This window comes from Biomphalaria glabrata, chromosome 8 (assembly GCF_947242115.1).
Source record: "Biomphalaria glabrata chromosome 8, xgBioGlab47.1, whole genome shotgun sequence".
Taxonomy (NCBI): Eukaryota; Metazoa; Mollusca; class Gastropoda; family Planorbidae; genus Biomphalaria; species Biomphalaria glabrata.
This window is the reverse complement of record NC_074718.1, coordinates 17,537,800-17,553,950: the sequence shown is the minus strand read 5'-3', so window position 1 is coordinate 17,553,950 and position 16,151 is coordinate 17,537,800. Positions and strand designations below refer to the sequence as shown.

General features: G+C 34.9%; 1 protein-coding gene across 15 annotated transcripts in view; it reads left to right on the top strand.

Annotated features, from left to right (window-relative positions):
* LOC106072303 (zinc finger protein 664-like) overlaps nucleotides 1-16,151 on the top strand; it is a 42,938-nt gene that overhangs the window by 2,595 nt on the left and 24,192 nt on the right. For 6 of the 15 annotated variants that reach the window (XM_056038893.1, XM_056038892.1, XM_056038884.1 and 3 more), the window contains 2 exons: nucleotides 14,734-14,900; nucleotides 15,130-15,297. In XM_056038893.1, the coding sequence (XP_055894868.1) occupies nucleotides 14,734-14,900; nucleotides 15,130-15,297 (335 nt within the window). Of the gene's footprint in view, nucleotides 1-856; nucleotides 5,010-7,245; nucleotides 7,377-12,437; nucleotides 12,684-14,733; nucleotides 14,901-15,129; nucleotides 15,298-16,151 lie in introns of those variants that run through there. The other 9 variants (XR_008779448.1, XR_008779446.1, XR_008779444.1 and 6 more) reach the window with 4 other exon arrangements.

Sequence of the window (16,151 nt, the reverse complement as noted above, 5' to 3'; positions counted from 1 at the left end):
CAAGCGAATATTCACATTTGACTAGAGTAACACCTTTAGTAAAATCACTAAATTTAGAAAGCCTTTAGGATAGAAGACTTAAAAGTAAAGTAGCAATTATACATAAAACACTGAACCATAATCTTCAAATAAAAAAAAAATTAAAAAAAAATTAATAAAATACTCAGAAAGACACAAAGATAAAGGCACATTCCTCGTCCCATATGCTAGGACCAATTTGTACAAATACTCCTTCTTCCCTAGTGCTATTAGAGCATGGAATGGGTTGCCTGAGCTAGTCAGGAAAACCAGTAACTTGGCAGAATTTAGGTCGTTGGTTTATATGCATGACTAAATGCATAACGCGTAGGACGTATTCATCTTCTTTTTTGAAGTAACGTCTGTATCATATAAGATAAGAAAATAATTTACAAAAAAAAATTATGTAAGTCAGTAGGCTTACTTGACAAATAAATATTGATGTTGTGTTTTGAAGTCTTATGTTTATGTGTGTTGATATTTATGTTGATGTTGTATTCAAATGTTTTATGAGATGTTGTGTGCTGATGCATTCACATAAAACACTCATAAGTATTTTGTTGAGAATTAATTTGTATTGATCAACACCACTAGCGGATCCAGAACTTTGAAGTGGGGCGGGGCAATTTTTTCCAAAACCCTAACCCTAACGTCCAGTAAACCCTAACCCTATAGAACGTAAATATATATATATATATATCGATCGCCCCCCCCCCCGGGATCCGCCAGTGATCAACACTAACAAATTTATACACGTGGTAGAAATGTCTAGATTTTACTTGCATGTCGTTGTGATTGTTTTGTCCTAATTACTGAGACATTTTAATATTTCATACAGACAGCCTTGACAAAATAGAAGTCAGCTGAACAAATGATGGATCTAATTCTCAAAAACACAGTCAGGAATGATTGCATCAGCTTCTATTTTGGATTTTACTGATGAAATCAGGGGTGATTCTTTCCTTAAAGAAACTGCATCAGCTTCTACAATGGATATTACTGATGAAATCAGGGATGATTCTATCCTTATAGAAACTGCATCATCTTCTTTAATGGCTATTACTGATGACATCATGGGTGATTCTTTCCTTATAGAAACTGCATCATCTTCTTTAATGGCTATTACTGATGACATCATGGGTGATTCTTTCCTTATAGAAACTGCATCAGCTTCTACAATGGATATTACTGATGACATCATGGGTGATTCTTTCCTTATAGAAACTGCATCAGCTTCTACAATGGATATTACTGATGAAATAAAAAGTCTAATTTATAACTTAAAACATTTGTCATTCTTGTTTTCAAAAGATGCTTTAGATCAAAGTTTGCTGAGTTCTTGTTGGTATGGTCACATGCATTTAATTCCCTTCATTATTGAAGCCGGTGCAGACTTGGAGACTACAGACAGTAACGGATTTACGCCACTAGCATTGTGTATCTTAAACTCTCAAGAATGCTGCGCCAAGCTCCTAGTCTCTAAGGGAGCTAATGTGGAAGCAACAGATCCCAATTTGAATACACCACTTATATTGTGTGCTCTTAACAGGGAGACAGGCTGTGCTAGAATACTTTTAGAAGCCGGAGCTGACGTGAATGCGGTCAATATATAGGAAATACACCGTTGATTGTATCGTCTTGCTTTAGCTCATCCATTAAAGTGACAACATTGTTGATTCACTCTAGAGATATCAACGTTGAGCATAACAACAACGAAGGCTGCTCTGCATTACTTTGTGCTGTAGAAGTCGTGAATTTAAACGCTGTAAAACTATTAATTGATGCGGGTGCTCTTGCAAATGAGGATACACATAGTGAACAAAATAAGAAACTTAACCTGAGTTTAAAAAACATAGCTGTCAGAAAAGGAATTTCAAATTTGGTAAAAATTTTCAAAAAAGAAAAATGCAGTGGGCAAAGTTCAATGCTACTCGCTGCATTAAAAAGAGATTTGGAATCTCTTCAGCTTTTGTCATGCATGAATAGAAAAATTTTAAATACAACTAGAGAATCATCTTTGAACAATTTAACTTTATTTTTACAATTCCTAAATCAAAATAACCATTCTGTCTCTGGCACGGACATAGATCTCCTTCAGATTTTGTTGAACACGACGTTGCAATCATCACCAACTTCTGATGAGAAAGAGAAAGTAATGCAACTTGCCGTCTCAATAGGCAACATAGAGATCATAGAACTTCTCGCAAAGAATCAATGTAATATTTCTAATGAAGCTCTCAAGTCAACTTGTAATAATTTAGACTTGCTAAAATTTTTGTTAAAAATGTTTCATTCTATTAATAAAGTGGATAGTAGTCAAAAGCCTGTCTACGAAGGGTCGGCTTTAGAAAAAGCCATGCACAGTGAACGAATAGCAAACGCGAGTTTATTAATTCATTGTGGAGCTTATTTAGATGTAGAACAAGCGCTTAAGTATGCAGTAGATAAAGGCAATGAAATGTCTTTACAGTTTTTATTAACAGAGTATAATGCTAAATCACTGGAATGTATTAATTCATCTGACTTACTTCATATTGCCGTCAAAAACAGTTTAATTTCTATCATTAAGATGTTGTTAGATCATGGAGCTGACATTAATCAAATCCAATACGGTAAATCTCCACTCACTGCAGCAGTTGATATCGAAGTCATAGAACTGTTGTTGTCAAGAGGAGCTGATGTCAACTTGAAAATCGGTGTATATGAGACATATCCAATTCTGGAATTCGTTTCTTTAGATTTCACGAAAGCACTTTCAAGAAAATGGTCAGCGCTTAATCCATTTTTTTCCAATGGACTGGAATCCTATCAGAAAAGAACTACTGAAGAAATAATCCAACTTCTCATTAGTTATGGAGCCAGCACTGAGGTCAGTAATTACCGCGGACAAACTGCGTTACACATCGCTGCCGAAATAAAAAATTCATCTGAGATTATTAAAATGTTAATCGCTCATGGTTCCAACGTCAATAAGACTGACTGCTGTGGTGAGACAGCCCTTTTTCCTGCAGTTCAAGACGGTTGCTTAGAAAATATTAAAATACTCATTGAAGCCGGATCAGACGTTAACTTTGTTTGTGATGACAGAAAAGAAACTGCTTTATTTAGAAGTTTAAATTGTACGGTCTTGTCGTTGTTAATTCAGAGTGGTGCTGATGTAAACTTTCATGATAGAGAAGGCAATACTGCATTGTTACACGCTCTTCAGTCTGGGGAATTAGAAGTTTTTCAAGTTTTAGTTGAAGCAGGTTGTAATCTTAACCATACTAACAACAGGGGAGTTTCTGCTTTAATTTTAGCTGCTAAATTAGTTAATTTGGAGTTGTTAAAATATTTAATTACTTCTGGAGCAGACGTCAGAGAATCAAATCACAAAAATATAACAGTTCTCTCTGTGTTGTTAGTAAAGTTATGGAATCACCTGGACCAAGCAATGGAATGTATTGAATTTTTTGTAGATTATAGCATACCAATAGTCCACTCGTGTGTAGCTCACGTTCTTATTTCTTCAGGATGTTTGTCTCTTATACCTAGATTTATATCCACTGGTTTAGCTCCAGCCTATCTTTCAATATCAAAGAATGTTTACGCTTGGTACAAGTCCACTACCTATATTTCTCCCCTAGCTCTAGCTCTTACTATGAATCACTCAGACTTGGCTCAGTATTTGATTCAAATCAGATTCCTTATGAGGTCCGACATTTCAATCTTGTCTGGAAATGAAACCATTCACGAACATCTTGAATGTGAGGGCAACAAAAGAAGCTTGGAGTTATTGAAGACATTTTGTTGTCAGCCATTGTCTCTGGAAACATTATGTTTCATTGTCGTATCAGACGTTTTAGGTCCTTCACATGACAGAAAATTAAAAGTTAAAAAAATTGGACTTCCAATGCAGCTTCAGGATATGTTGTCGTTTAAACACGCATTGGACTTTGAGTCACCATTAGATAATGCAGCTAATAAACGGAATTTATCTGTATTTAAATACTCTTTGCAACAAATGCAGCTTTTAGAGTCTGATGATGAGGACGATGAAACCACCAGTGACTTCTATTCTTCAGACGAAGACGAATACTGGATGTACCTTTAACACCTTGCGATAGATTAGCATTTCTCAACATGAATTTAGGAATTATCTGAAGGTTAAGGATGGTATAAGTAAGATATTTACAACGCCATTGTTTTTTGTTTTGTTTTTATTTTGAAAGTGTGTAGTGTTAAAAGAGAATAAATAAGATACTAAGAGACATATAGTATTAAAAAAAACACAGAAATTTTGGGATAGACTACAATAAAAATTGTATGCTATGTGAAAACAAAAACTATATTTTTCTAGACTATTTAACTTTTGAAAACATATGATGATTTACATTATTATAAATTGATGAGTTTCTATAAAACTGTCGAGTTTTGAAAGTAAATTTTGTTTTGTTTATAACTAGTCCCGCAGCATTCATCTCGTTATGTTAATAGTTTGGCTAACAATGTATAGAAACTAAAATCTTGAATAAATTAAAACATTTAATGACACTTACTGAAAAGTTTACTAAATTAGTATTTTCTCTTTTTGTTGATAGAAAAACTATATAAAATTCACCCATCGTATTTAAATTGTATTTCCAAAAATACTTGACATTATTTGATATGCTTAGTAAACAAAATAACTTGTATATAGTCTACTAAGTTCATTATAGGAATATTTCTAGAGCAGTACATAGTGGGGCTTATCTTACACTACGTTTCCGGTTGCCTCAACAATAAATTGATCAGTGTACAATAGAAAGACAAGAAATGACAGCGCAAACACACAAAAAAAAACTACTATGGTATGGAATAAAGACATGATCAACCTATGTCGTAAGGGTGCTTACAATTATTGTTTTGACAACACTCATCTTGTTGTTTCTTATTTAATAATACAACTAGATGAGAAGTTGAGTGACGAATATTCTCTTGAGTCTTTCACATGTAGCCTATATCTATAATAGGTATCATGGGCGTAGCCAGGGGGGGGGGGGGGTTGGGGTTCAAACCCCCCCCCCGAAATGAAATCCCCCCCCCCGAAGGGGGGAGGGGGGAGTCGGAATTTAGTGACTGATTTTTTGCTTTGATTTTGTTTATTTTAGGTGAGATTTTAATACTAAACCATCACTTGCCCCAGCACAACCAAAGGGGTTTTGAGTTTAAAACCCCCTACCAGGGGGGTTCGAGTTTAAAAACCCCTACCACGGGGGTTCGAGTTTAAAACCCCTACCAGAGGGGTTCGAGTTTAAAAAACCCCTACCAGGGGGTTTGAGTTTTAAACCATCTACCTGGGGTTTCTTTAGTTAACTCCCCCTCTTCTATAAAACAAAACAAAAAAAATGCAAACGAAAATCCCCTAATTTCAAGAGCACAGTTAAGGAAGATTTTGATTTTATAACCCCCTCTAAAATTTACGATAAACCCGCTCTTCAACATAAAAAAAAAGCTAATTACGCACTCAAACTGTTATGAGCGTAGCTAAATGGGTTTTGACTCAGTTTTGAGTTTAAACCCCACTTCAGCGGGGTTTGAAGGTAAAAAATACCTCTTTAATAATAAAAACAAAGCAAATTATACATTAAAAATGTTATGAGTGTAGTCTAAGGGGTTTTAAGTTTAAACTCCCCTCCAGTGAAGTTTGAAGCTAAAAAGTACCTCTTCAATATATATAAAAGAAAATTACTCACTCTAAAGTCTGTGAGCGTAGTCAAAGGGGTTTTGAGTTTAAACCCCCCGCCAGGGGGGTTTGAGGATAAAAAATACATCTTCAGTGTAAGAAAAAAGCAAATTACGCACTCAAAATGCTATGAGCGTTGACGAAAGGGTTTTGAGTTTAAACCCCCATTCAGAGGGGTTTGGTGCTAAAAATACATCTTCAATATAAAAAAAAAGCAAATTACACACTAAAATTATTTGAGCGTAGCCAAGCCAATCGGGGGTTTTGAGTTTAAACCCTTCTTCTACAGATGGCTTTTTTTAAAGTTTAAAAATCCTTCAAGTGGGTTTTGAGTCTAAGATTCCCCTACAGAGCATTTTGAGGTGGAAAATCCCCAACAGAAGATTTTGACGATAAAACTTCTCTTTTCGATATAAAATCTAAAGCAAACTACAGTCACTTAATTCCAAGAGCGTATTCAAGAGAGGTTACACATTTTTACCAGTGGCAGGGCTCCATTAAAAAACTGCAGTGAATAGTCATCTACCGAAATCGAAAAACACTAAATGTAGCTCAACAAAGATGGCTAAGACAGATTTTAGGAGTTAGTTATAGAGATCGGGTCTAAATCAAGGAAATCCTATGCCGAACTGGGAGTCGACCCCTTAGTAAGATTGTGAGAGAACGACGCATGAGGTTTGCGGGACATGTTCTCCGACAAAATGAATTACGCATAAGAAGAGTTGCAATGATATCCTAGTACAACTTGACGCCACTCATTCATGGAGGTCGTCATGGTAGGTGGGAAGAGGCTTCAGACATTACCAGTGACAGATTTTTATGGAAACAGCTTGACGTCAAATGCTCCGAACGGCGTGGGAGGGTCTAAGTCAGTAAGAATAGCACATTAGGTTTTTGAAATAAAACTTTTTAATAGCAGGAAATTGAAGTGTAGATACCTCAGAATATGCATTTTGTTGGCTTTCAATACCAGAAATAGTGCTTGGCGGCGGGGCTTCGCCCCGCGCTGGGTAGCTCCTAGCGCTCCCCCAGACCACCTTGCTAGTAATGGCGGGGAGTCTACAATTTTATGGAAACAGCTTGATGGCAAATGCGCCGAACGACGAGGGAGGGTCTAAGTCAGTAAGAATAGCACATTAGGTTTTTGAAATAGAACTTTTTAATAGCAGGAAAATGCACTGTAGATACATCAGAATATGCATTTTGTTGGTTTTCAATATCGAAAATAGTTCTTGGCGGCTGGGCTTCGCCCCGCGCTTGGGAGCTCCTAGCGCTCCCACAGACCCCTTTGCTAGTAATGTCGGGGAATCTACAATTTTTCCACTAACTCATGGAAGAACCTATTCTAGGGCACAATAAACGTCTTCCGAAAGAATGAAGGGTCAGAATGTAATAAAGATTATGTACACACACACACACACACACATAAATACATATAATTTTTTTTTGCGGTTTGGGGGGGGGGGGTGAATTTTCCCCAAAAACCCCCCCCCGAAAAAAAATCCTGGCTACGCCCATGATAGGTATAGACTTACAATAATACATTTGTGCGAGTGAAAATATTTTTGCGGCCCCCGAAAGGGTAAAAGCCGCTATTAGTTTTGCATTGTCTGTCCGTTTGTCTATCCATCGGTCTCTTTAGATCTCAAAAACTCCTATATTATATTATAGATGTTGTAATGTTTTGAAGCAACAGCTACTTTTCTTTTTTTTTAAACGCAAACTGTTCAATTTTAAAAATTAACTATGCAAGCAGTTTTTTTTTTTCATAAAAACAAACCCTTTTTACAACTATTGAATATTAACCCTTAACAGTAACAAAATAAAAGCATGAGACTAAAGGAGGCATTTCTGCTGTACAGTTTTAAATACTTATTGCAAACTATATTGTCATTTTTTGAAAACAAAAAGTTTTGAAAAATATTTGAATTATATTAGATTAACTATCGTTGTTACCTTGTTGTTAATTTATTTTTTGTTTAGCGCAACTGTCATGCTTATAGAATGCTCTGTGCGCTATCGTCCATTTTGTGGACCAATTTGGGGTGGACGTAGAATCTAGGATAAAATTTCCGTGCTGCTTTTTCAAAAGATTTTTTTTTTGAGCTGCTCAAGTCTAATTTTGAACTTAGGATCTCACGGCTCAATGATTGAAGACCGACGCATTAACCACTGAGCTACACAAAAACGTATAAAAATAGGAAGTTTTATAGTTTAAATAAAAATATAAATATTTTTAATGTAAACGGCCTAATTCTTTACACAAGGCTTATCTTTCCTTAGCTTAGTACATTTCTTTATTTTAAAAAATCATTTACGACTAAGTGATCAATAAATTTGTCAGTTTTTTCATAGATTCATTGACTATAAATTTTGCAACTTAATCCGAGAATGGGAAGAGGAAGAAATGAACTATACAGATTCCACCCAGACAGACAGAATGAGTTGATACAAGCATTGTAAGAAAATAAAAAGAAATATAATAGACTATAAAATAATAATATTTTTCAAAATGCTTTTTTTTTTTAATTCTAGATGTTAATACCTTAAAAATTGTAAAAAAAAAATTAAGACTTTTTTTTGTATAAAACTCGTATATACCATAGTGCTTCGCTATGCTTTCTATGACATTGGAAATGTTCTTTACATCGACTTGCAAACTTTTACCTTCCATCTCCTTATTCCAACCATTTTCTCCATCATTCCAAAGGAACTCATCATCTGTATGAAGACATTCATACGGACAAAAATAGCATCCCCTGATTGGAGCCCAGGTGATGTGTCATGGGACCCACACGACATTATATGTTACCGACGCTATATTTCTTGCTACCCACACAGTGTTACGTAATACATTAAAAAAGCTATCACGTTCACCTTCCCCCAGATACCCTCTTCTTTCTCTCCCCTCCTTTCCAAATGGTCCAGACACGTAATAGGATCATAGCGTAATGATAAAGCTAAAAGCATGAAATTGCGCTAAACAAAAACAATTAGTAAAAAAAAAATATCTAATCGCACAGATTTATTTATATTACTCTAGATCTATTACAAATTTAATAACATGACTCATTCAAACTAATTGATTCAATTAAACTTAATATAAACTTTGTTTAAAAAAAAAGAATTTGTTATAATTTATTAATATGTGTTGACATTATGGTCTTTTTATATGTTATTTTGTGTAAAGTATTTATATAACCCTTAAATTATTTGATTTTGTTCTTGACCTAATTTAAATGTGTTTATTTCTTAGATTTTCAAGACTGTATTTTATTATGTAACAAGGTTAAAAAGACAGTTTGTGTGGAAACACAAACTTAAAATCGGCCCCCTAAGTGGTCCTCCCAGGCAGGCTTCAATATTTTCAGAAAGAACATCCGAATGAAATTATATAAAAGACAAATGAGAGATAAGAATGGAGAAAGAAGGTTGACAGATCTTGTGTAGTGCCCCAACGGTGCAGCAGATCAAAGGATAGGTGCAAGTGAATGTAAAGTTAGATGTGAACCTGGCCTAACTAGTTCCCCTTTCAGACCTTGTGGTCTATATGGCAGATAATGTAAAGTTCATCTGTTTTTGTGGCCTACGGTTAACGAGGGTGTCATGTAGCCAGCACAACGACCAACCTCCTTTACTTTTCCCCAACTAATGTCAGGTACCCATTAGAGCTGGGTAGACTCAGAGGCGCCCAAGGATTCCGAGGTTGAATATCCCAGTCTTCACCAGGATTCGAACCCGGGACCCTCTGTTCTGAATACGCTTTACCACTCAGCTACCGCGCATCTCCAGGCCTAACTGAAGTCTTATAAATAATTTAATTGTTTTGAAAAGGCTCAATCTCTTATTCGAATCCTCAAAAAAAAAAAAAAAAAAAAAAATTTCGCAAAAAGAAAGAAATGTTCAAGAAAATAAAGTTTATAAGATTACTATTCGTTCTAAGTTAGGTCTAACTTATAATGCATACTAATTAGCTTTTTCTCTTTAAAAAACTGCTTGCATAACTGATTTTAAAAATTAGATTTTTCGCTTTCAGGTAAAAAAAGTAGCCGTTGCATCAGAACTTTGAATGGTCTAAATTATTGTGATGTCGGATTTTCAATATCTTTTCTAGTCTACCAGATCTAAACGGGACGGACGGACAGACGGACAGACGGACAGACATTTCACACAAAGCTAATAGCGTCTTTTCCTCTTTCGGGGGCCGCTAAAAAGACATTATTTAAATACAGCATTAACTCTTTCTAATTTTAAGATTTTTGTCATTGCGATTTGTTGTAACATGGACCTTCTAGTCACATCGAACTGAACAACCGAAGATCAAGCACTTCTTTTGATAGGAAAAGACATTAACCAACCAGTTGATAACCTCTGGGATTTCATTCAAAACTATCTTAAAAACATTCTAGAAAATCATATACCAACTAAATACACATTAAACAAAACAAAATGCTAGTTTAATAATAAATAGAAGCTTTGCAAACAGAAGGAAAACCTATATATAACATTTAAAGAAACTAAGGCAGAAAGTGTTTATGAAAAAAAAAATTATAATTAAACACCTAACTCAAAAAGTAAGCATACAGCTGCAGAGTGAATACATAAACAATGTAATATCTAAGGATAACGATAAAAACCTATGAAAACGGAAACAACAGGAATAGCGCCATTAAAAGGAAAAGATAACTTAACACATATTGATATTGAAACTAACGCTAACATCCTATCAGCATTCTCAGCCCTTAGAGGCAAAGACATTTTACTACATGCATACCATGGGCGTAGCCAGGCGGGGGGTTGGGGGTTCAACCCCCCCCCCTCCCCCCCAAAAAAATAATGTCGGAGTTTAGTGACTGATCTTTTGTTTTAATTTTGTTTATCTTAGGTGAAATTTTAATACTAAACCATCACTTGCCCTAGCACAGCCAAGGGGGTTTTGAGTTTTAAGCCCCTACAAGGGGTTTTGAGTTTGAAAACCCCTACCAGGGGGGTTTAAGTTTTAAAACCCCTACCAGGGGGTTTTGAGTTTGAAACCCCCTATCAGGGGTTTTGAGTTTGAAACCCACTACCAAGAGGTTTTGAGTTTGAAAACCCCTACCAGGGGGTTTTAAGTTTAGAAACCCCTACCAGGTTGTTTTGAGTTTGAAACCCCCTATCAGGGGTTTTGAGTTTGAAACCAACTACCAAGAGGTTTTGAGTTTGAAAACACCTACCAGGGGGTTTTGCATTTAAATCCCCCTCTCTATAATACAAAAGAAAATCCAAACGACAATCCCCAAATTCCAAGAGCACATTTAAGGAAGATTTTGATTTAAAACCCTCTCCAAAATTTACGATAAACCTCTCTTCAATATAAAAAATGAAATTACACACTCAAAGTTGTATGAGCGTAGCCAAAGGGGTTTTGAGTTTAAACCCCTCTTCAGCTAGGTTTGAAGCTAATAATACCTCTTCAATATAAAAAAAAGCAAATTACGCACTAAAATTCTTTGAGCGTAGCCAAGCCAATGGGGGGTTTGGAGTTTCAACCCCTCTCCTCAAGATGGCTTTTTTTTATAAGTTTAAAACACCTCAAGAAAGTTTTGAGGTTTAAAACTCTCCAACAGATGATTTTTTACGATAAAACTTCCCTTTTCGATATAACATCTAAAGTAAAATAGTCACCTAATTCCATGATCGTAGTCAAGAGAACTTACAAATGTCTACCAGTGGCTGGGCTCCATTAATAAAGTGCAATGAAATTGAAAAGTACTAAATGTGGCTCTACAAAGATGGCTAAGACGGATTCTAGGAGTCAGTTATAGAGATCGGGTCTAAATCAAGAAAATTATATTCCGAAAAGGGAGTCGACCCCTTAGTAAGGTTATGACAGAGCGTCGCATGAGGTTTGCGGGACATGTCCTCCGACAAAATGAATTACGCATAATAAGAGTTGCGATGACATCCTAGTACAACTTGGCACCACACTTTCATGGAGGTCCTCAGAGCAGGTCAGAAGAGGCTTCAGACATTGCCAGTGGCAGAATTTTGTGGAAACAGCTTGCCAGCAAATGCGCCGAACGGTTCGGGAGGGTCTAAGTCAGTAAGAATAGCACATTACGTTTTTGAAATAATTTTTTTAATAGCCAAATAATGCACTGTAGGTACCTCAGAATATGCATTAAGTTGGCTTTCAATATCAGAAATAGAGCTTGGCGGCGGGGCTCCGTCCCGCGCTGGGGGAGCTCTCGGCGCTCCCCAGACCCCTTGCTGACCTGGTCGAGGAGTCTACATTTTTTTCACTAACTGCAGGAGAACCTATTCTAGGGCACAATAAACGTCTTCCAAAAGAATGAAGGGTCAGAATGTAATAGAGATTAATTATGTACACACACACACACATCTATCCATACAAACATATTTTTTTTTGGTGTTTTGAACTATTTTTTTTTAAAATAGCATTATAATGCACAATAGATACAACAGATTATGTTTTGAATGCTTGAATCACCCCCAATCCCCCCCCCCCAAAAAAAAAATCCTGGCTACGCCTTTGCATACATACACCTTACTTTATATTACAGATATGAATATTTCGGCTGAACGGGTAAAACTCATTTTCACACCATATTTCTATTTTCGTGGCCAAAAAATAAATGAAGGGAATAGAGATCTATAGCTATATTCTGCATTTTTGACATAGATCTTAGTTCTACATTTAGTCCAGTAAATCAGTAATACCCAAAGTATGGCGCGCAGGCCTGGGGTCATATCCGGCTATAATATACTATGAAAACGGGTTTACCCGATTTGACACAAAATTTCGTTCTTTAATTAATAGAGAAACAGTTTTGTCTACTTAGGGCCCTCCGGTTGTGGGAGAGACATCAAAACTTACTGTACTTACACTATACGTGACTACCGTCTCCGCCATGATCTAAAAGGAACATTTATGCGAAATTTTATCCAGACACTGAGACAGGTCAAACGGTTTTGATTTTATTTTTTATTGGGGACATTTTAGATCTAGATCTAGTTATTAATTATTATAATTCTATATATATAGTATATATATAGATCCTAGACGACTAGACTAGAATTGACTAGATTCTAGATCTACATTTTAAATTCTATTCTACCCTCTAGACAGTAGTCTGACAGTGAGTAGACTCTAGATTTAGGTTAGGTTATAGACCTCTATTTATATATTAGATCTAGAGTCTAGTTATTAGATTATAATTAGATTTAGATCTAGTCCCCTAGCACTACTACTTTACTACTAGATCTAGAATCTAGTAGATCTAGTTCTAGACTGCTGAAGTGCTAGAATATTTACCAGAATCTGGTTTAACCAGATTGTCCAGATTACTGATCATGAGATGTAGATCTAATTGTAGAAAGGATCCTAGATCTAGAACAGAGAAAGTAAAGAGTGAAAACAAACTACTTTTCACTTTGACTTATAACTAATTAGATACACTAGATCTAGATTCTATAGACTTAGTACCTTACACTGTCGTCACTGTGACTGTTGATTACTGATTAGTAAAGACAATACAGTGAGGTGAGTGACTGACTGAGTGACTAGATTGTCACTAGATCTACACACTCACAGTCAGACAGTGGTACTTTTTGAGACTCAAGCAAGCTTTGACTGCACTGAGTTTCTTCCCTGACCATCGTACCACACAGTTTGTAATATTAACCAAACATGTCAATAAAATCATACTTTCAAAATGTTCTTTATATTCATGTCATTTTCTGTTAAATCTTGATATAAAGTCTATAGTTTCGACCGAACAGGATGAATGTCATCTCCCATTATTAAGACATGGGTTATTGATTTATTGCCAATACTATCAATAACGCATGTCTATATAATATATACTCTAATATCTTTTTCTATGGATTAACAGAGATGTCATATATATAAATGCTATTGATGGACAACTTTTTAGATGATTTTTCAATTCTAGATCTCTTGGTTTACTCGCTCATCATAGTTTCCTAGAAATAATCACACATAACTTTGCCACCCCCACTTTTTTAAGCCCACTGAGTATGCTAATATTATGGATTGATGACGACAGTTTCAGGTACACTGAGTGTCCAGGCAGGTGAGATGATGCCAAAAGAATAAAAAAAAAGTTTGGCATGACTGAGCCTTGAACCTGCACCAACAACAAAATAAAAAAGACTGCTCATATCCATTCCATATTATATGATCTATCCATATCCAAGCCACATATATCCATTCAACGAGGCCACACATAGAGATCCATCCATCTTTGATGTCTTTGTAACTTTATTTGATGAGTGTGTTGTATAAGTTTTAATAGATTTATTATAATTTAATATAGTAATGTTTCTATCAAGAATGCACATTTTTATATGTGTAATTATTAAACTAGAACATCAATATACAAGATGGCTTCTCAGTTACATGTATAAACAGAAGAAAGATGGAATTAATCTGTTTTCAAGAACTAAATCTAGATTTCTTTCACTTATTTTTGTAACAAGTCACAAAACCACAATTAGATTCTACTTATTACTAAGCTTGTGTAAATGTTTGTACACATTATTTCTCCCACATCCAGTCTCTGATCAATCTGAAATTTGGCACAATTATTTCTTGCACCTGTCAAAACAAAAACCAATAAAAATAAATAATTACCCAGTCAGATACCTAATTATTGGTAATTATTTTTTTTGTTTTGTATTGAACAAGGGAAAGAAATTGTACTTGAAAGATTTTGTGGTATACGTTGAATTAGTCCCCTTAATACTTTGTGTAGAGACTTTGGTCATCGCTTGAAAGTTTGAAACTAACAATAGATTACAATATAAATGTATTTTTTATTTTATTTTTACAGGGGCTAATATTGTAGTTACATAGAAACAATTTTAATGTTGCTTTATCAGGACATTTTTGTTTTTTATAGTGGCATAAAAATATTGGGCAGTATCTATATAGATGCTTAACAACCTTAAGATTTAAATATTGAACTCAATTCTGTTAAAAAATTCAGGTGAAGAACCAATTGTTGTAATATCAATTATGGAGGACATGAAACATCCCGTAAATGAACTGAGAAATGCCATTAAAATTGAGGCTATGGAATGGTCTCAGGAGTCAGAGGCTATGGAAATCTTTACTGGTCGCACTTTTACATTTTTTGTAGAAAATGATGTGCAGGTAAGACTTAATTATTACTTTTGAAACTGAATTATTAGTTTTCATTTTTTGAATATTATTATTTAAAATATGTTCTGTTGGTAAGTATTTTCATATTGGAGAATAATTTTTATGATATATCTCCCTCAAGTTTTCTTTTTCACCCTTTCTCTTAAAAGCGAAAGTCCCCTACTGTCTGTAATGAATAACAATAAAATTTTAATGAAGAACCCACATTCTATTCCTAAAGTCATCTAAAAAAGGAATGCACTCAAGATCAAAGATGGATGATGTGGAACAAGACTTTACCAATGCTCTTAGAAATGTAATGAAAATGGAGAAGATAGATTCCTCTATTTATTCAGAGACAGAAGAAATCTCCTCCACTGGTCGTACTTTTGAAGAAGAAGAGTCACAGGTAAGACAATTGTATTCTAATAATTAGGAATTTTTTTTTTTTTTTTTTTTTTACATTTTTTAACTTTACATTGACATCTTTGTGTGCCCTTTATTTTTATATTTAAGTTGATTTTTTTTTCTGTTTCTTTCATGTGACACATGAGCAACAGGTACTTTCTCTATAGTAAAATTAAAATGGATTTTCTCTATGGGATATTTCTTTCATATCACAGTATGACAAGAGATAAAACTTATTGAAGATTATTAAGTAATTGCAGTAAAAAAAATTATATTTATGACCTAATTAACATTTAAGTAAATTACTTGAGAGTAAAAGGAAAAAACAACAACAATATTTTTAGGGAAATGACACATTTTGGTGAAATATTGGCAAGATACTTAATGACCCTCACTATCAAACCTGCAATAAAGTAAAAAAAAAAAAAAATTAAAGCAAAAAAAAATGTACTTTGTACAATACTATAACTTATAGAAAATTTTACATTTCTCTTTTTAAATTATGTGTTATTGATCGATCGAGTATGGCACGGAGCACTCTGGGCGACAATGGAAAAGTACAACATTAATAAAAACATAATCAAAGTTATCCAGAACCTCTACAAGGATGCCACCAGTGCGGTGTACTTCAACAATAATATTGGGGACTGGTTCAAAACCACAGTTGGAGTAAGACAAGGCTGCCTACTGTCACCAACACTCTTCAATATCTTCCTTGAAAGGATAATGGAAGATGCCCTCGAGGGTGACCTGGTGATGCGCATTGACAAGACTTCCGCAGCATATGGCATGCAAATAAATGCCGAAAAAACTCAAATTATGACCAATAGCCATCAGGGCTTTAAAAGAGGCATC